We start from the raw sequence: 22,631 nt of genomic DNA on the forward strand, positions 1-22,631 counted from the left end.
GGGCGTGCGCCGATACATTTTTTTTTAGCACACATGTAAAAAAAAGGCCCCCTTATTTTTCCTTTGCCGAAAATGGATGTGTGGCAAAATCAAAATCGCCTCGCATCCATTTTGGGTCTGAGACCTTACTGCCAGCCGTTGACCTAGCGGTAAAGAATCTGGGCAGTAATGACCTACGTGTGTCAAATGCAGCACGTCCATTATGCGTGCCTGAAAATAAAAAAAATACTTTTCATACGTGCTTAGCGGATGCGCGCCAAAGTTGAAATTACCGCAAGGGCCAAGTGGTAACTGGGCAGTAACTACAGTTTGGCGCGCACAGGCGCCTAAGCGGCTTAGTAAAAGGGCCCCTTAGTCTTTTCTAGCACAGATCTGTTTTCTGTGAGTTATACCTAAATAAGACAGAATCAGGATCTTTGAAATCAACCTATACAAAAGCAGAAAATAAAAACTAAAAGCAGAATGTTCTGCAACTAAAAGAATACTACCAAAGTCTTTACTGTGAAAAGGATGATATCCACACCATGCCAACAAAAATGAAAAACAAGTAGTGTTAATATTTGGTTGAAATAAAAAGCATTATTTTTTTTTTTTTTTTTTTGGGGGGGGGGGTTTAGCATAACTAGGGCAAAAGGTTCTATCAAATTAATGATTGGAAATATATTATACTGTATGTTGCCTGTTTTCATGTATTATTACAAAACATTACAAGAACAGCACAACATATGGTTCAAATATAATTAAGACCTCATTTTTTACATTTTTGAACTGTGGAATGTTTGTTGAAAAATCAATTTTTGCAGTAGTAGAAAATATAATAAATGCCCTTGTTTTCTAGGTAGATTCTTAAGTGCCCCGTTTACTAAGCTGTGCTAGCTTTTTAGCACGCGCTAACGAGACACCCATTATATTCCTATGGGTATCTCTAGCATTAGCACACGCTAAAAAGTTTGCACGCCTACAACGTGGCATAGTAAAGAGGGCCCTTAGTATTTTAATGTCTTTTAGAGTTTACTCTCTTTTGAAACACTTTCTATCCAGCATCTATATTTCTGAATACCTTTTGCATTTAAGTTCAAGTATTACACATTTTTCATTTACAAAGTTTTAGTTAACTTATTAGCAGGCACATTTTTATAATTATTTTTGTTAAAAAAAAAAAACACAATGTGCATTAAATATTCTATTTAGCAATATTAAAAATACATTTGGCCAACACTGCTTGAATCTATGTGCACTTTATTCCAGCACCAGTAACCATTCCTTTGACAATTAATAGAACTGCATAAATATGGTCCAGGAGGAGGAGGAGGAGATTAACAAAAGGGAACTTTGAAAATGGAAAGTGTTACAGGAACGTTATTAAAAGTCATGTTAATTTAAATTCTACAATTTCTTTCATTTTTAAAACGCAAGTCCATGCAGATTCCCTGGGTAGATCACACTGTTTAGTTTTCAAAGACCAGCTACTGTTGCAGCTCTGTACTGAAGGGTGAGAACGGTTCAAATCATAGGTTTAATATATTCATAGATAGAAATTTCAAAACCCCATGTACAGGTAGGTTAAAGCTGGGACTCACACTTTTTCCCCTTCTCCTGTAAGCCATATAGAGGCATATTTTCAAAGCACTTTGGGAGGCTAAGTTCCATAGGTTTCTATGGAACTTTGGGAGGCTAAGTGCTTTGAAAATGAGCCTCATAGTAGTGCAGTGCATGACAAAAAAACAAAAAAAGTATCTACAAATCAAAAGCTGAATTAAAAAGAATAAATTGGGTCTTTCAGTAGTATGGATGGTGGTGCTTTTGTTTGGCGATCTTGTGCAGGCTTGCTTACTGTGAAATATCTGATAAATCCGCATCTGTTTTCAGTTCTGTTTGTGAAAACTCATCACATTTGCCACAAAGATAATATCCTAATATTCCCTTTTAAGAGGCAGGATATTCCAAAGGTGTTAATTTTAGGCAGTACTTCTGCGATTTCCCTTTTTAAAGAATGTTTATTGCTATGCTGGTCAGTATTTGGCTGAAATCAATATTATAAAATAACCTCTGTGACCACAAGAAACTGCTTAATAACTTTATGAAAACATATTTTTGTAATTGATTTTGAGGATTCAAAATATGTTGGTTATGAATAGATACAAAAGACGTGTATTGGGACATGCAAGCGTGTCTGTTTTGTAGATAATAAAGATGATTTGAGCACAGTAATAATTGAATAGGGGAAGTCATTCTGGAATATTGGAGAAACGTTTTCCCAAAGTTATTTCCAATAATTAACTTACTGCAGTATCTACAATCCATCTAAATTTTCTTTTAAAACTAAAACTATAATAGAATCTGAAGGACGCGTCAGATTTTAAATTAAAAACGTAAAAGCTTATTGGATATTTATATTCAAATTAATGGGTTAACATAATTTTCATTTTCTTGATATGCTTTATATCATTAAAAGGGGAAGGACATTTTCCTTGTCTCTCCCTCCTCCTCCCCTGTGGGCTAATTGTCAGTCGCCATGATTTTGAACCTGCTCAGGAGCCTGGTGAGATGAGATTTTGAAGACGTATATTTGTAGGTGAGTCGCAATCTGCACGCATACACCAGTGCAGTACCACAGCAGATCAACCAAGGAAATAAGCTAGAATTAAAAAAAAAGACAAATTAATAGAAGGGTTGCATGAAATGTTCAGGCAAAATTAAACTAGCAATAATTTTTCATTAGTGCACCATGAATTTTAGTTTTTTTAATTTTTCTTCTGGCCTACCCAGCGTCATGTCCATTCATAAAACAATGTTTTATACTTTATGATGAAGTTAATGTAACAGTTTGATCATGTGTGAAGTGCAAGTAGGCACTTTTATTTTTTATAAAGACACGTGGAGGGGCATTTTCGAACTGGAAAGAAGGTCATTTCCGAAAAAGATAGATGTCTATCTTTTGTGTTCGGAAATCCTATGGACATTTTGTGATTTGGACGTTTTTGTTTTGGGGCCATTTTCGGGGAAAAAAAAAACATCCAAGTGCAAAACATCCAAAATCAAGCCATTGGGATGTAGGAGGAGCCAGCATTTTTAGTAGACTGGTCCCCCTGACATCCCAGGACAGCAGTAGGGCACCTATCTCTGTGTAGCCTTTAGTTGTTCGCTTTACAGACGGGGCTTGCATCTAATGAAACCTCCCATCAAGCCTCCTACACTGTCATGTGAACTTAATGTTGTTCTTACCCAACTGATGAAAGCTCCTTTTGAGCCATTTGGTATTCATCCCTTAAAGTACATGACCTGGAAGGGCCTATTTTTGGTGGTGGCTCCTTCAGCAGTCGGAGTTCCTGCACTCCAGGCCCTAGTAAGTGATCTGCCTTGCACTAAGTTTTTCCAGTTATAGAGTGGCGTTCTGCACCCTCATCCAGAGTTCCTCTTAACCAGTCCATAGTCCTTCCAAACTTTCTTCCTAAACCTCACGCCCATAAAGGTAAAAGCACACTGCACATTTGGACTGCAAGAGAGCTTTGCCCTTCTAGTTAAAGCAAAATAACGTCCATAGAAAGTCCACTTACTTGGGGGGTTTGTTTTGTTTTTCACTCAAACAGGATGGGCACTGGCAAAGGCAAATACACACTCTCCAACATGCCCAGGCTGGGCTGATTCTAGAGAGCTATGACATGGCTTATAATGGAAGAGCTATGGTGATGACAAGCCCACTTGAGATCATCCTCCATAGAATAGATTTGCAAGGCTACAACATGGACACGTGTCCATACACTATTTTCTACAGCAGGAACTCCATTTCCTCCCCACCTCAGTCCATTACTTTCAGTTCTAGGCTGTCTTCTAACTCTGATAATATGGCTAGTTGCAAAAAAAAAAAAATTGCTGGGTGTCTGTTTGTTTCAACAGCACTTGTTATTTCCCCCCCCTTTTTTTGTGGAAGCCAGCCTACAGGTAAGAATCCCATATGTGAGTAGTCCTGCTTATCCTCTGAGAAAATGAACTTACCTATAGCAGGTGTTCTCAGAGGACAGCAGGATTTAAATCATCACAACTCTTCCAGCTCCCCAAGAAAGTTGTAATCATCCATACAGTGTGGCCTGCTGTTATCAGAGTACACCTGCTACAGGTATATTTGATATCGTCTTAAAAAAAAAAAGGCACAATCTTAACGTCACACAAACTTGGTGAATCTATGGAATGTGTATAGATGTAGAGTCAGGGCAGGTAGATAATTTGAATTCTAGACATTTAAGAAGAATATTGTATTTGAACAATATGGCATACGTAGTTTGAAGGTGCTATTCCATATTCTACACAATTATGATCCAATCAGTATTAGTCTCATTTACTCCAGAAGGGTGAAAGGAGAGTCACCCATGCTCAATTACACAGATGTTAATGGGAAATGTGTTGCATAGCCGATATGACTGCAGCTGTATTTCTGCTGTGTTTACAAGATGTTAACTAGTTTCATAAATGCCAGTTACCCTTCTGGTATTTATTGAGTGTGCAGTTTCCACCACTCTTTGCTTTCCTTGAATATAAAATAAGACAATACTTACTAATGCAAACCATAAGACAATATATTCATCAATGAAGCTATCAAAATACTGATCCAGGAACAGAAGGCCAGGTCCAATGAATGCCGTGTCTTGGAGATAGATCTTGCTTTTTGTCATATGTGCCACCTGAAAAAACAGTGTTCACAATATCAACAAAACCAAATTCAATTTCAGGATTATTTTCAAAACTATGCGAGTATTTGGATGTGCACTTTGCGTCTGCAATGCTATTGATATATTCATATTAGATTATCTGCTAGAAGCAAGATTTTTTTGAATTAGCTGATTATAAATGTTCAACATTCTACTTGTAAACCATTATTTTAAAATTGGTTTACAAAAAACTCTGTTCCCTGAACACAATGAAAATTATTTCCATTGCTCCACAATGGGGGTAGTTTTATAATAGCATTATTGGCATCTGTGTCTTTGTAAAACAGGATCTTAGAAGTGACCCCAGTAGCACGTGAATGGCCATGTACAAATTTATAATTGCTCTGAAAAAGGTGTAAATGCATACTTGCATTGTGTAGTGTACATGTATCCAAATGTTTTATAAGTCAAACACAGCGGAGACAAAACTGAAGCTAGACAATATTGTAGTGCAGAAATGTATTGAAACATCCTAATGACAACACGAGCCATGTTTCGTCCAAAAAAGGCCTGCCTCAGGAGTCTAGAAAATTAACAATAAAAACACAATTAATAAAATAAGACACAGTTATAAATGGACATATATAATAATGTGTACAGCAAGAGTCATTTACACTGATAAAACTCCAAAAGTTTTAAACACATAGAATAAACTTTTAATAAAAAAAAAAAAGAGTGCACCTATTGTCATACTCTGAATGGTCTAAATGAAAGAATCTAATAAACTGCTAAATAAAGCTAGGGAATTAAAACTAGCAGAACATAGAGTTGTCAAGAAATGCCTAGCCACCCGCCTGGGGTTACGCTGCAGCCACTTAGAGGGTCTATCCCCAGCACAGCTCAAGTCCACTTGTACCTGCCACTTGTGCTCTAAACCAGCACCTTCCTCCCACCGACTGGGTCACAACTACTTCTGGGGCGAGTCTCCCACTCTCAAATTATCCCCAGTGATTTCTAGGTTACTGGGGCCACACTCCCAGTGGTCCCACAGTTCCCAGAAAGCACTCAGAGACCCAACACACAAACCACTAGGATTCTTTATCAGTCCAGACAGGCAGAGTCAACAAACTAAATAGGTTTACTGTCACAGTTGAACAATCAGCAAACAATAATGGGTGACTGAAACATGTATCAATTATAACACTAACTAAACATTTGGTTACTTCTTAAAAAGTACCTGGGGAGATCAGGACATATATAGCTGTTCACCAGTTATAAAATATAACAGTTTTTTTTTTACAGGGCTTCAGCAAAGAGCTCTCTCTCACTTCTGGGCTGAAATTGAAGCAATAGACAGTAACTGCTGGGTAATTTCAAACTCCAGGCCAATCAGAGCCCAGTCAACAAGTTTTAAAAGTATACTGCTCGCAGTACTGTAGATTCAGTTTTTCACTGAGTGAAACTAAAAGAAGGTATTCACTTTTCTATAACAGCTTTAACATAAAACATATACCACCTGCTGGCCAAACTAGAGAAATGCACTTCAGAATTAATTTAGGCAGGAAAATATTCAATACATTTTACAGGCTTAAAACACACTGGGGCCCTTTTACAGTATGGCGGTAAGCCCAATGTGGGCTTACCACTCGCTCTTTCGAGACTGCTGCTGACCCAATGCGGCTGCCAGTGGTAGTCCCGCCCTGAGTGCATGCCATTTCCGAGGAAAAAGAAAACCCCTGGAAATGGCTTGTGTGGCAGTAATCAGGTAGCGGGTTAGCGCAGGAGCCCTTATGGCCACCTCAATGGGTGGTGGTAAAGGCTCCCCGTCGCTTGGCCATGCGGTAAGAGTTCCCCTGCCTGCGTGCGCAGGGCCCTTTTTCCCGCAGCTTGGTAAAAGGACCCCATTGTTTCTCCACAGGCATGAAAAACAAATACCTGGATGTTCTCGGAACACTCTAGCTTTCAAAAAATGGGTGAAAATTCACCTAAAAATAAAATAAAAAATAAAAGCATTGTAATAAAACAAAAAAGCTACCTAACAAAAAAGATTTCCCTGTCATTTATCAGTTTATTAGATTCTCTCGTTTAGACCAATCAGATTATGACAACAGGTGAACTCATTTTTTTTTTAAAATTGAAGGTTTTATTCTATGTGTTTAAAGTTTTTGGAGTTATATCAGTGTAAATTACTCCTCTTGCTATATACATTATATGTATCCATTTATAACTGTGTCACATTTTATTATGTTTCTTATTGTTAATTTTCTAGACTCCTGAGGCAGGCCTTTTGTGGCCGAAGCACGGCTTGTGTTGAGTCACTGAATGTTTCAATAAATTTCTGTACTACTTGAACATAGTCTAGTTTCAGTTTTGTTGTCTCCTTCACTGTTTGACTTGCCTGCTTGATTGCGAGGGATTTTGTTCTTCTGTTTCCTTGGTCCAAATGTTTTATAACATACTAGTAAAAAAGCCCCGTTTCTGATGCAAATGAAACGGGGGCTAGCAAGGTTTTCTTCAGAGTGTGCATGTGGGAGTGTGTGTCCCTACCCTCTGCCCTCTCTCCCTCCCCCTCCCCCCTCCGAGTCCAGTCCTTCAGTGTTAAGTTTCCTGCTGTGCTGTGTTTGTGTTACAGAGAGAGTGAGGGCATCTCTCTCCTCCCCCCTCTGAGTCCTTCACTGTTACAGAGAGAGGGATTTTGTGCTGTGCTGCTTTCCTTCACTCATGGGGAAACCGGATATCTCTGGCGCTTCACACTTCCGGCTGGAGGCTTCATAGAACGTTGGGGTTGCCTTTTATATATATATAGATGAACGTACATTTGCACCTCTGTCTGTGCCACCAGGAATGCCTAAGTGCAGATCAAGTAAAAGTAGGTGCACTCTATCCATGGCCCTGCATTTTACACATAACACAGCTGTGCGATTGTAGAAAGGCCCTTTTTCCATCTGTAGAATGGGTTTCATGCATTGAATAAACCTTATCTTGTGTGCCTTTAGTTTCATTGAGAAGAGGCAGTGCAGAGGACATTTATATGCTGGCAGAAGAAAATAATGCAGATTTTCAAATTTACACATATTTTCCACTGGAAAAATCCATGTACAAACACATATGCGAAAGGTTAAGTACCCATAAGAAAATTCTAATTGAAAGCATGAACATATTTAAGAGGCAGTTGAGAGCTCTGGTGGTAATCGGGCAGTGCTGCCCGATTACTGCCAGGCACACCCTCCAGCATTAGAAAATACAAAAATTAATGAAACCCACAAATGCTAAGTATTTATGGTTTTAAGTATGTGGGATATTTGTTTATATGATTTACATTCATGGTATTTGTTTTCTGTTAACAGTTTTAATTTATCCCTGATGAAGCCCTTGCATGGGCGAAACATGGCCATGTCAGGCTTTTTAATGCTGTATTAATAAAGTGATTGAAGGACTTTTCTGCACTGATCTGCTTCTTGTGTAAAAGTTTATAAAAATCACCCCCCCCTGAGTCTTCCAAGTGAAGATATAGAGAGGCAAAGTTGGATTTTGGATGTTTTAAATGTCCCATATCCAAATAGCAAATGCAACCATTTTCGAAAAAGGAAAATGTCTTTTTTTTTAAATACCATTTGTAAAAAGGTTTTGTACTCTGCGAGTTTATCTTTACAGGCCATTTTCGAGAAAAAAAAAGCACAAGAGAAAAACCTAGAAAATCAATTGGGATGTGGGAGGGGCCAGCATTTTTTTAGCAGACTGGTCCCCCAGACATCCCAGGAGAGCAGTGGGGCACCGTAGGGGGCACTGCTGTGGATTTCATACAAATGCTCTCAGGTACACATCTCACCATTGCTCCCTTAACTTATCTGCTGAGTCCTCCAAAACCCACTACCCTAAACTGTACACCACTACACTAACCCCTGTGGGTGAAGGGGCACATCTATGTGGGTACAGTGGGTTTCTGATGAGTTCTGTAGGGCTCAGTTTCCACTACAAAGTGTAATAGGAAGGGGGAGATATGGGCCTGGGTTCCCCTGTCTACAGTGCACTGCATCCACCACTACGCTACTCCGGGAACCTGCATGCTGCTCTAATGGACCTAACATCTAAGGGTACCATCCTAAGGCAGCACACTACTTTTATTCTGACCAGTGGCTACAGCAGAACTTTCAAGAGCCTACCAATTCAGAGGAATTGTGAATGATATTTGAATTTAGAGAAAGAGGCTATAGAAATCTGGTAACTGTACAGGATTTGGAGAAGACCATTAGTAACGTAACATGCAGTCAACAAGCTGCAGGCAGACTGCACTGCTTTCCCTTATCCTCAGGTGAGCTCCACCTATCACTCTTTTAGAAGTTTAACCCAACCAACATAGTATGCACACAGATCAGAAAGGGTGCGCACATACCTAACCACTGTGCACACAAACCTTTTGCTGGCTTTATTGTGAACATAGGCTATACAGCACACATTGAGTTGTGGCTGAAAATGGGCCAGCAAAAAATGTGAGAGAACATTGCCTAAGAGACCTCATGCCTTGCAATTTCACTGAATTTAAGTTGTCCTTACCTTGATTAATCCCACCTCTAACCTCTGCTTTAGTTATTCCCAATCAATTTCTCTGTTAACTCTGATCCTCTTTCTTATTTTGCTTGTCAATCTGCTTGAAAGAGTGGTTCCTTCCTGCAGGATCTAATAGACAGATGCAGGAAAACAGCAGGGCATTTCAGCCATATCATGAACTTGCCTCTTCCAAACTCACTATCTTTTCTGACACCATTCCCTGGCATCATCCCTCCATGTAGCACATCCTTAAATCATTTTTTGTTTCAACTGTTCTTGCTCATAGGCACCAATATACACAGATGTAGTGCGCTCCTTGTACCGTCTCCTTCCTGGGATTTCAAGACTTTATCCTATATCTTGGCTCGCCTCCTCTATTGCAATTTTAGTGTCGCCTCTACTGAATCCTTCTTTAGCACTGTCATTTGATGTGCCTCAGGTATCCTAAGTCCTCTTCTCTCTCTTGGTGCTCCGATCTCCAACTATTGCTTTCAGGTCCATGTTTATGCTTATGACACTCAGATTTATCTTTCCACATCAGAAATTTCATCAGAAATCCACTCATGTTAAATCTGTTTTATTGATGACAAATACAGCAGTCAGGAAAAACAATCAAATATAAACAAAGAATTTCAGTCGTCCCAGATTTCCAATTTCCTTCCCATTTCCATACCATCCCCATACCCTTCCCAATCCTGACCTTCCACCTCAACCCAAATTTACTGTCCCAAATTTCATTGGATCTGACATATGAACACTCCTACCCACCCCCACCTATCACAACCAACCTCAGGTAACCATAAGAACAACATTTTACGCCAGCCATATCAAGCTAAAGCAAACTTACACAAGAAACAGGAGTAGAATCCAATATGGGTGTCTTGTGGTGCTCAGACAAAATAATCCAAACTAAAAAGCAGATAAACATTCCACGTCAACAATGATTGCTGGAAAATCCAAAGTACACAGCAGCAGCCACCTAAGTTCCTCCACTAGCTAGGAGAGTGTGAACCAAAATCTTTGCTGCCTCCACAGAGATGAAAAAATGAGTTTGGCCGGCAGACACAATCCGAAGATGTGCAGGACAAAGTAGGGCATATGAAATCTTCAGAACATAAAGCTCAGTATATAGGGGAGCAAAAGCTTTTTATAAAGCACACACTTTAGCAGCATAATCCTGAAAACACAAAACTCTCCAATTGTTATAGTCCAAACATTGCCCACCACACAAGGCTTGCAGAATAGCTGCGCTAGATACTGAACATGAAAAAGAATCACCCTAGGATGTGCCTGACCAGCAGTCCCGGAGCCTGACAGGCCCATTCAATTATAAAAGAGTATTCAAAGATTGGGGAAGGCAAGGCTCTTAAGTCTTCACCAGATCTACATCCTTCAGGGATTCAAAAAGGTTGACCAGGCTCAAATTATTGTGTCTTGCTCTGCCCTTCATATCTTCCACTTTGCATTCCATCTGCTTGAAGTCAAGGTGAAGTTGATCCACGTGATACATTCTGAGCCCCAGCCTCCAGCACTCCCACACAGTGTTGCCGAGCATCAGCCTCCAGATCCATAGTATCCAAAACGCTCATGAGTGGCTTCAATTTGGTTATGCATTTGCTGCAATTTGACATCCAATGCAGCTTTCAATACAGATTGCACTTCTGTCATTATTTCCTTAGTCCATTTTGAGCAAACCGAAGGACATTGCCGGGCCGATCAAGCTGCCATCATGGCTTCAGTTCCCCTTGTTTTCTCTGAAGCCCTACGGGTCGGTCAATCTCGATGCCATAACGTGAGTCAATTTTTCAAACTCTGCACCACTCCGAGCCAACTAGCACAACTAAAGGCAGAAAAGTTTTATTACCCATTTCTTGCAAAAAAACACAGGATATATGGCCGATTCGGTGGTGAGACAAGAGGAGCCGAGCAGCCAGCCTCCGCTTCTGCTCTAGGGATCACACGATCCTAGGAATCCACTCAAGTTTCAGCCCACTTGCCTGATGTTGCTGCTTGAATGTCTCACTACCACCTTAAATTCAACATGACCAAGACAGAACTCTTCTTCTTTCTTTCCCCTATGCTCAGTCTTCTCAGACCCATAACCTTGGTGTTATCTTCAACTTCTCTCTCTCCTTTTCTGCACACATCCATAACACTGCTAAACGTGCCATTTCTTTCTCTATAGCATCACTAAAATCCATTCTTTCCAAGGTATTCAGCATTTACTACCCCACCCTATGGGAGCCATCGGGTCGGTTTACAATCTAAATGAAAAAGCAGGGAATTGATAGTTAAAAGAAAAAGGACAACAGATGAGGACATTATACAGTATGAGCAGGGGAAGAGCTCCAGTCAAGATAATAAAGGGGGATGGGATGAAACAATAGGGATGCTCTACTGTGAAACGGTCAGCTACCTCAGACATGCAGAAAAAGATTACTTATAAGCCTCTGAACACACTACACAAACTTTTATCCTCTCTCTTCTCACCTCCTGCTTAGACTACTGCAATCTGCTCCTTATGGGTCTACACAATAATCTACACAAAACTGAGCTACAAGGCTTATCTTCTTTGAACATCATCAGGACCATGTAACTCCTCTTCTCAATGTACTACATGAGCTCTCCACAGTAATTCCACAGTAATTCCTAACACATATTTTCTCTTTCTACATCTTTCTTCCTAAACTCTTAACTGAGACAGTCACTCATATCTATGTCCTCCTGTATCATCAGCTACCAACTCCATGCCTTCTACCTTGTTGCACCATATGCCTGCAATAAACTTCCTCAAAGTGTTGTACTTTTGGCTGTATTCAAATCCAGTCAAATATTGGTAGAGCTTACAGTCTAAATAAGACAAACAGGACATAGTAAATGAATGACGGCAGAAAAAGACCTGCACGGTCCATCCAGTCTGCCCTACAAGATAAACTCATATGTGCTACTTTTTGTGTATACCTTACCTTGATTTGTACCTGTCCTTTTCAGGGCACAGACCGTGTAAGTCTGCCCAGCACTATCCCCGCCTCCCAATCACCAGCCCCGCCTCCCACCACCGGCTCTGGCACAGACCGTATAAGTCTGCCCAGCACTATCCCCGCCTCCCATGAGATACTGAAAATTCATATATTTAAAAAACAATGGTTGGAACAACAAGGCTATGAGTAAGAAAATCATGGATTAAGAAATGTGGTATTACCCCCATATCTCTTCTCTAGTCACTACACTGGTTCCTTAAGGGTCTCTGCAAAAGTTCAAGGTCCTCTTGCTCAACTATAAGTGCATTCATTCTTCTGTTCCTTAATACCTCTCTACCCTTTTCATTCACCACCAACTTTGTACTTTCCACCTTGCTGTACCGTACACTTGGAATAGACTTCCTGAGTTGGTGCATCACGGTCCTTCTATAAACATATTCAAAGTCAGGGTAAAATTCCAGGTTTTTTCTGGCTGTTTTGAATTTTTAGCCCCTAATTTGATTTCTGACAGTTTTGTTGTTTCAATGATTTTTAAACAAAGGAATTTTCAATATTTTTCCTGTATATTTGTCTTAATTAGACTAAGATCTATTGAGCGGGTACAACACGTATGACTATTAGTGGTAGTAAGGGCATCAATAGCTAGAGGTGAAAAATTTATTCAAGATGCTGACCCCACTAACCTTTGCATTCTGACATAGGTGGAATTCCACCTATCTCAGGATGCAGAGGTCAGTGGAGAACCAGCCAACCCTTTGTGAGTTATCTGGGGAAGGCTCCTGGAACACTGGGATTGGTTACATAGGATGTAGGCACTTCATGTCCTGAAGCCCTTCAACAATGCCATGTGGGCCTTGAGTTCATCTACAGCTATGCTGGATGAGAAATTACAGCGTTCAGGCAGAAGCAGAAATAGCAGAGATGTTGGTGTTGGTAAAGCGCTTTAAGTTGCAAATGCGGACTCAGCTCAAATACCTCTTCTGGTTGGATTCTTACATGCTGATCTGTGAGACCCAAATGAGGTCACAGGCAGAGACCTACTGGACATGCAAGGAGCAGAGGAGTTGCCTAATGATTAGTGCAGTGAGCTGGGGAACTAAGTTTGATTCCCACTGTGGCCCTTTCTGAACCTGGGCAAGTCATCTTTAACCTTTCACTGCCCCAGGTACAAAACTTAGGTCCCTGTTTACTAAGCCGCGTTATTGGCACGTTAGCATCTTTAACGTGCGTTAACCATGTACGCGCCTACTACATGGTTGACGTGTGTGCTAATTGTAGGCGCGTTAAAAACGCTAATGTGCCTTAGTAAACAGGGCCCTTAGATTTGTGAGCCCACTCAAGATAGAGAACGTACCTGCCAGACTTTGCCAAGATTACCTAGTATCTCCTTTCTTGATTACCTAGTATCTCCTTTCTTGCCCAACATACCTAGCAAATGGGTAGACCTAATGGCAGGGGAAATTGGAGAGTCCACATAATTTACACCATGCACCAGAGGCTTATTTAGAGTCACCCCTCTTAGAAGGAATGACCTGGGACCCTGGGACTTTCTCAGTGGCTGCACCTGAACTCTGAAATACTTTACCCAATGACAGCTCTTACAGCGTATGGTCAAAACATGGCTTTTCCAACAAGGTCTTAAAAGCAGCAACGGCAAGTACCTTGTTTTGATACTCTCCTTTCCTGGCTTTTACTAGTTTCATTCCCTGTTTGATTGAGAGAATGCTTTTAGTACTCTGTTATCAACAATATATTTTCTCTTTGTTTTGACTTGATTATGATTTTCTTTGATGTTCACGTGTTTATTTTGAATACCATTTTGAGCCTTCTGGGAAAGGCACATACATTTTAAAAATAAATTCACCATTCCCCCTCTTTTTAAATAGAACATTACTTGCATCTGTCAAAAATCCAGGATTATTAGAGAAGTAAACAGATTCCTTACCACCAATTTATTTGTGATTTTTGTGTTCACAATTCCAAAGGTTAAAGTATAAAGGCAGGAGTGCTTTTCAAACAGGCCAGTTGTTGATTTTTTGTAAATCATTGCTGCTAATGTCATCACTAGTCCTATGTGGAGGCCGGGTGAAAGAACACTTGTGCCCTGGAAGGAAAAAATAACGGAATACTACTGAATAGCAGCATTAATTACTTTGGGTCCCCTTTACCAAGCTGCGGCAAAAGGGAGCCTGCACTGGCGTCGGTGCGTTTTTTTTTTTCATGCAAGCTGAGGCCCTCTTTTACTGCAGCGGGTAAAAGGAAAGTCTCTCTTTCCTGCAGGAAATGGCCATGCGGCAAGTAAATCACTTGCCGCACGGCCATTTAGGGGGGGAGAGCCCTTACCGCCACCCACTGAGGTGGCGGTAAGGGCTCCCGTGCTAACCCGGTGGTAATTGAGCAGTGATTACCGCCAGGTACACTCCGGCATGATGGCGCACTGGGGTGGGAAGTACTGCCGGGCTGCTGTGGTAGCCCAGCGGTATTTCCTGTTTAGCGAGCAGTAAGTCCGCATTGGGCTTACCGTCGCTCAGTAAAAGGGGCCATTTTGTGTTTTCTTTATCAAAGAACAGAAGACCATAACAAGTATCTTTGCCACCAAATAAACTTCCATCTTTCACTCGGGGTTTATGTTCTAAGATATCCACAATGCAGCAACGAGAGGGAGCCAAGTACAAACAAACGTTCAAAGAGCAAAGCAAAAAAGTACCAGGAGCCTTCAAAAAAAGGGGAATAAACCCTTTAATCATGTGTTTTGAGGTCCATTCAAAGATTTGTTCCTCAAAACACATGATTAAAGGTTTTATTCCCTTTTTTTGAAGGCTCCTGGTACTTTTTTGTTTTGCTGTTAAGATATCAACAACGCATAAAATACAGGCCTACAAATAATCTGTCCTGAAAGCTGTGTGGGTAGTTCTATCCTGCGTTTGTATGTAGATAGATCAATATTTTTCAGGAATTTTCTTTTCTACGGTTCATTAAATTTATAATGGCCTCTAAACACATGTTGGTCACAGCCATGGAAATCTATAAGTTTCAAGACAGGGGACTGTTTACTAAAAAGGTAAATCATTCATCTGGCAGCATTCCTTACAGTTTAACTCCTAACAGTAGTACTGTGAGCCTACCATGGGGTAGGGGTGGGGGGTGAACAGAGTTGTCATTTTCAATGCAGGTAGCAACAGGGCAGAAGAATTTGGAGTTGTTCTTACCCCACCACTAACCCACAAGGGACAGCCCATGTAAGTGCTGAGGGGAAGGGGGTGACAGAAGAGGTTATGAATATACTGATCGGGAGATTGTTTTGTTTTGTATTTCATTTTACTGCAGCGGGTCACAAAACATGTCTATCCTGTGCTGTAACTGCAGGACATATGTTGACCACACCCCAACAGTTAGCACACAGGCTTTGAACTTAATACATGTTAATTTTTGCTGCTAAATCTGCACATATCTGACGTGTTTAATTTATAAGCGAGTCTGGGTGGGACTTGCACATGCAAAGCTTATGAAATACTGTTAAGTTACATATATATTTCCAGCAGGTAGGTGTGAGCTCTGTGGCTGATGCAAGTACTCATATCTAACCACAGACACATGTATGTAAACCGGTTACACTTGCTTGCACCTGAGATGAACATATTTTATACAAGAAAACAAGTGCTTACGTTCCTTTACACAGTGTAACTGGCTACATACATGTGCTCACACCTAACTGCTGGAAATACATGTGTACCTCAGATCAAAAAAGACGCACCGAGTGTCTTGCAGCCATATAGAAAAGTAACACCAAAGCAGATACTATGAAGTCCAAAAACTCTTTATTCAAACAATCCCGACGTGGCCACGTTTCGCCAAATAGGCTGCATCAGGGGGTAAAACACAAACAATTAACCAGGGACACACAAGACTTAGCCCTGGCAGTAAAACTGAGCATCCAAGATGACTTTTCAGCACTTTCTTAGTCACAGATGGCAGAGCAACAGCTTCATACGTCTGTGCAGCCTATTTGGCGAAACGTGGCCATGTCGGGATTGTTTGAATAAAAGACATTTCTGCTTTGGTGTTACTTTTTTAATACACGTGTAACTTACAGTATTCTATAAGCTATGCATGTGCGATTTCCACCCAGACTCAATCGATAAAACATGTGCATATTTACAGAATAAAACATTTATGCCTGTAACTGATGAATAAATGTTAGTGCCCACTTTACAAAATTACCCACGTAATGAATATGTGAATCAAATCCAAAAGTTTAAAAACTCTATGAAAATGGAAGTAAATTTAACTTTGGGTCTCTTTTACCAACCTACGCTAGTGATTCCTGCTTGGTGATGTCAACGAAGCCCATTCAAAATGATTGTGCTTTGTTGGTGTTGCAGCACCGTGAATCGTTAGCATGGTTTAGTAAAAGGGGCCCTTAAATGTTAAAATCTTTACCTCACCTTTGGGGGGGGGGGGGGGGGAGTAAAGCTCCACTGGAGCCTGCAGTTAAGCAGCTGCATTAAAATTTTGTACACTTCACTGCAAAATATTCTCTACACAGTTAAGTCTGCATTTCCATGCTCACTGCAATAAAATTTGCACAATGCAGTACTTCCCTCAGAGCTGATTTGCTGTGTACTATATGACCACACTGAGCTTAGTGTAGTTTATTCCATCAGCCATTAGATCCACAGACTGCTGCTATGAGGAGTGGAGGAGTAGCCTAATGGTTAGTATAGCAAGCTTTGGCCCTGGCAACCAGGGCTCAATTCCCACTGCAGCTCCTTGTGACCTTGGGCAAATCACTTATCCCTCCATTGCCCCAGGTACAAAAAACTAAGGGGTCCTTTTACTAAGATGCGCTGAAAAATGGCCTGCAGTAGTGTAGACGCGTGTTTTGGGCGCATACACAGAATCATTTTTTAGCGCACCTGTAAAAAATAACTTTTTAACATTTTTGCCAAAAATGGACATGCGGCTTAATGAAAATTGCCGTGTGTCCACTTTGGGTCTGAGACCTTACTGCCAGCCATTGACCCAGTGGTAAAGTCTCACGCAGTAACCGGGCAGTAATGACCTATGCGCCAGAAAATGTAAAAAAATATATTTTTTGGACGCGTGCCAAAAATGAAATAACCGCAAGGGCCAAGTGATAGCTGGGCGGTAACTCAGAATTGGCAAACTTAGGCGCTTACACGGCTTAGTAAAAGGGCCCTTAGATTGTGAGCCCCCTAGGGACAGAGAAAGGTACCTGTATATGATGTCTACAGTGCTGCGTAAGTCTAGTAGCGCTTTAGACATGATTAGTAGTAGTAATACTCGTTATAATAAGAACATTAATTGGGGAACACTGTACTCTGGGACTTACTGCTATTGTGGAGCCGTTCTTCCCAATTCCACCGCTCAAGATGACCCTGAAATAATTGGAACATGAAAACAATGCTCCCCCAATTATTCCAAGAATGGGGAGGGTCTTCAGTGGTAATCCTGTTAATGGGATCTTCAAAAGAAGGAAACAGATGTGAAATTTGTGGTCTGACGAAGGGCACAGACATGCTGGAAATGTTTGGTATGAAAGTAATGTAACGCTGAAAGAGCAAGGTTGTATTTTCAGTCTCTCTGCCTCACCTCAGTAGAGGTATTCTTTATTACATGTACTGTACTTTAGTTAATAATCTGCTTCTAATATGAAAAATGAACCATAATTATACCTGAAACGTTCATCAAACCTGAGAAATAAAGGCGCAGTTCTGCCCTTGAATAAAAGCAGAAACTGAATAAATTGGTTTACTTGCAGCTATTTTACCCATTTAAACGTAAGATCACTATCAAGCTCATTTTCAAAGCACTTAGCCTCCCAAAGTTCCATAGAAACCTATGGAACTTAGCCTCCCAAAGTGCTTTGAAAATATGCCTCTTAATACCGCACTATCTATAGTACTATGTGGTTCACAAAATTGGCATACATAATAAATTAAACTTAGGTAAAACCAATACCTAAATAAAATCAAACCAGGAAAAGGTAAATACTAAATTAAGCTTGACGTTGAGTGATGTGGTAGCCATGTTAGTCCACTTTTAAAAGGTAATAAATAGAAATACCACCTTTTTTTTATTGGACTAACTTAATACATTTTTTGATTAGCTTTCAAAAGGTAACCCTTCTTCTGATAGAAGAAGGGTTACCTTCGAAAGCGTATCAAAAAATGTATTAAGTTAGTCCAATAAAAAAAAGGTATCGTCTTATTTTCTGTTCTATGTTTTATTTTATTTCTATTTATTAGCTAAATTAAACTCATACATAGTAACATAGTAACATAGTAGATGACGGCAGAAAAAGACCTGCATGGTCCATCCAGTCTGCCCAAGACAAACTCATATGTGTAGACCTTACCTTGAATTTGTACCTGTCCTTTTCAGGGCACAGACCGTATAAGTCTGCCCAGCAGTATTTCCCGCCTCCCAACCACCAGTCCCGCCTCCCATCACCGGCTCTGGTACAGACTGTATAAGTCTGCCCTCCCCTATCCTTGCCTCCCAACCACCACCCCCTCTTCCCCCCACCTGCTCCGCCACCCAATTTCAGCTAAGCTTCTGAGGATCCATTCCTTCTGCACAGGATTCCTCTATGCATATCCCACGCATGTTTGAACTCCGTTACCGTTTTCATCTCCACCACCTCCCGCGGGAGGGCATTCCAAGCGTCCACCACCCTCTCCGTGAAAAAATACTTCCTGATATCTTTCCTGAGTCTATCCCATCTATCCACAGAAAGCTAGTTGGAACATCAAGGCCTTTAATTTAGGAGCCTGTTTACTAAAATGCAGGAAAATGTTGCAATTACCATATACTAGCTGCACAGATTAATGCACAGTAACTGTTGGGGGTGCTGCCTGCATCTGTTTACGCAGTTACCATACAGGAAAGACGTCTACTCCAAGTTCATTGCCTATAAAGCAGTTGCAGCCATGCTATTGGCTATGCATTGTGATACAGCAACAAGGAACACCCATCCTCAACACCTTAGAAGGCATCTGTCTATCTTACCCCACCCCAGTGAGGTAAAGCCCCAGTGTTGGGTAAAGTCATTTTGACAAAGAGGAGTGGCCTAGTGGTTAGGGAGGTGGACTTTGGTCCTGGGGAACTGAGGAACTGAGTTTGATTCCCGGCACAGGGAGCTCCTTGTGACTCTGGGCAAGTCACTTAACCCTCCATTGCCTGCCGCATTGAGCCTGCCATGAGTGGGAAAGCGCGGGGTACAAATGTAACAAAGATAAATCAAATCAAAATCACTAAGTACAAAATGAATTTGAAATCGAAGTCAGTTGTGATTTCAAATCAAAATCAGTCAACAAACTATTTCAAATCAGAAGAGCAAGATACTACCAATAAATGTAATTGTCATGGGACATGATTATAGACTAATCCATCAATATTTACATGTCCACACTTATCAAGTCCATATATGGCAAGAATTAATAATTACTAAGCCGCGGTAAGAAGTGGCTTGCGGTAGTGTAGGCGTGGGTTTCGGGCGCGTGCAAAAATATTTTTTAGCACACATACCAAAAATGCCTTCCCCCCCCCCCCCCCCCGAAAATGGACATGCGGCAAAATCAAAATTGCCGCCAGCCATAGACCTAGCGGTAAGGAATCTGCGTGGTAATGACCTACGCGCACCAGAAAATAAAAAATATTTTTTGAACGCACACCAAAAATGAAATTACCGCAAGAGCCACGTAGTCGTCGGGCGGTAAGTTCATTTTGGTGCACGCTGGGCACACATAGACGCTTACATGGCTTAGTAAAAGGGGCCCTAAATGCAAAGTGCTTTCCATACCCATAACCCCACCCATTTACTACCCCCTGCTATAGCAAGCAGTTACCGTTTGAATTAGGGTGAAGGCCATGTGGTAATTACTCCACACTAATTCACATCATAACTGCTTACCTCCCCTTTTGGTAAACAGGCTCCTTACTCCCATGAGACATTTTTGTCAAGGAAAAAAAAAATAAAATGGTACAGTAGTTCAGAAACTGCAGCATAACAATCAGTGGCACAGAAAATGCAAATAGTGTCTGCTACAACTCCGTATTACATTACGCATCTTAAGAGTTTGTGGCAACAGATGAAGAATCCTCTGCAGCAACTTCCTTCAGTTACCACTGTACCGGCTGCAATAACCGATTAACCTTCCTCCCTCAGAAAATGTGAAGTGTAAGATTAACCATTTTGAGTTGTTCTTATTTTCTTTAAGATTGTTTTCCTGATCTTGGATCTTCCAATTGTGGACAATTATGTAAATACTAGTAAAAAAGCCCCGTTTCTGATGCAAATGAAACGGGGGCTAGCAATGTTTTCTTCTGTGTGCATGTGGGAGTGTGTGTGTCCCTGCCCTCTGGCCTCTCTCCCTTCCCCTGTGCTGTCTGTCCCCTCCCCCCTCTGAGTCCTTCACTGTTACAGAGCCAGCGATTTGATTTCGTGCTCTGCTGTTTTCCTTCACTGACTGTGTTACAGAGAGGGCGGGGCAGACACTCATAGGGAAACCGGATATCTCGCCCCCGTCACACTTCCGGCTGGAGGCTTCATAGAACATTGGTTTTGCCTTTTATATAGAGAGATATATTGTTGAGAGAAAATGTTTTCCTTTTTATATTAATTTCTGTATTTCCTTACATTTATGTGATAAATGTGAATTTAATTAAGTAAAATGATAAATAAAAAATAAATAAAAAACATTACGCATCTTTGCTTTCTAATATAAAACAGCCTAAAATAGGTTTGCAGTAAGGTAATTACCTTTCGCAGATATTTGTAATACCAAACTTCCAAAAAGCAGCAGAGGGTGAAAAGAAGTTACATTAAATTTCTTGCAACCACAGCTAATATTGAAATGTCAATTCTTTAGAGTCCAAACATATCTTTAGCAGAAGTTACACCATGTTTTTTTAAAATTAATCATGCCATTTAAATCCAAATAACAGCTGTAAGATATCTGCACATCATACAGGTGTTTTCATTCCACAGAGCTTCAAGATAATTGCCTCGTATTTATGTACAGTTGGACCTTTGACCCTAACAAGATTCCAACACCTACGATCAAAGCAGTTCAGAAACATACAGACGGATTCCTGTGCAGGGGAACAGCTGGTAGCTGATTTCAGCCTTTTTATACTGGAGGAGGAACATGATCCCTATAAACTAAATACAACTGAGTAAATTTAATATAAGGAGAGATACTGACCTGTCCAAGGTCACATATTCTCTGAACCCACAAAGTACAGAACCCCGATATCCTGTATTAGTTCCAGCATAAGACAATACCTCCTAAATAGTACTAATCTGCTTGATTAAAACAGAATAGTAATTAGGATAAGTAAATGTGGATTTGAGATTAACATTATTAGCCATCTAACCATCTATTTGGACATCTAAAAACAAAAAAACACCCCTGCTCTTTTGTGGCTGCCAACCAGTAGATGCAGCTCATTCATTTTTATGTTCTCTAGGGAAGCTTTAAAAGTCGGTGGTTCTGGGCCACAAACTCCCGTTGTTTTGGCGCAGAATTGCACATTCTAGTCTCATATATCCTGTGGGAATTACTTGCATGAAAATGGCACATGAACACACCATTTTAAATCAGCTAAGTAAACAGGACCCTTTGTATGATAAACAATATTGTATAATGCAATCCCCCCAAAAAAGCAGCACATGCACATTTAATTAAAAATTGTTGCAGTGAAGATACGGCAAATGCAAACCTTGTACAAAAATTAAAGGACCACCGTTCCATAAAACCTTTGCATGATGAGTAAAAGAAAACACCACACTTAAATGCTTAGTAATATTACCTTATAGTCCCACAGGGTGTTTCCCCCAAACGCAGATATCAAATATATAATTATAATTGATATCTGAACTTCAGTTACATCAATTCTGAAGAAGAAAAAACAACAGACCACAAATAGGCATTAGATGCATGTCATGTGATGAAATCAGCAAATGTCAAAAAAGAAGTGCAGTTTTGAACAAGGAGTCTTTTGGCAGATAATGGGGCTCATTTTCGAAACAGAAAAACATCCAAAAAGCGACACAAAGTGGCAGATGGACATTTTTTGGTCTAAAACATCCAAATCACTATTTTTGAAAGACATTTTAAAGACGTGTTTCTTTGCAGTTTGTCTGCAGTGCATCCAAATCACATGGGGGCCTGTCAGGGGCAGGATTTTGGCATTCCCAGAACGTGCAGACATTTTTCTGCCATAATGGAAGAAAGCAAAAATGTCAAGGGCTAACAGTTAGATGTTTTGGTCTAGACCTGTTTCAATCATGATTAAGTCACAAAAAGGTGCCCTAAATGACCAGATTGGGGGGGAGGGGGGAGGGATTAAGACATTACGTCCCCTTACCCTCCCAGTGGTCACTGACCCCCCTCCTACCCCCCCAGAGATGTGAACGAAACAATACATA

At 40.6% G+C, this 22,631-nt stretch overlaps 1 protein-coding gene across 1 annotated transcript in view; it reads right to left on the minus strand.

Moving 5' to 3' along the window:
• CHPT1 (choline phosphotransferase 1) overlaps window positions 1–22,631 on the minus strand; it is a 59,077-nt gene that overhangs the window by 6,053 nt on the left and 30,393 nt on the right. The window contains exons 4-8 of the mRNA XM_030215414.1: window positions 22,013–22,097; window positions 17,529–17,660; window positions 14,121–14,279; window positions 4,554–4,679; window positions 2,528–2,638 (exon numbers count right to left, since the gene is read on the minus strand). Coding sequence (XP_030071274.1) covers window positions 2,528–2,638; window positions 4,554–4,679; window positions 14,121–14,279; window positions 17,529–17,660; window positions 22,013–22,097 — 613 coding nt within the window. The remainder of the gene's footprint in view (window positions 1–2,527; window positions 2,639–4,553; window positions 4,680–14,120; window positions 14,280–17,528; window positions 17,661–22,012; window positions 22,098–22,631) is intronic.

This window comes from Microcaecilia unicolor, chromosome 9 (assembly GCF_901765095.1).
Source record: "Microcaecilia unicolor chromosome 9, aMicUni1.1, whole genome shotgun sequence".
Taxonomy (NCBI): domain Eukaryota; kingdom Metazoa; phylum Chordata; class Amphibia; order Gymnophiona; family Siphonopidae; genus Microcaecilia; species Microcaecilia unicolor.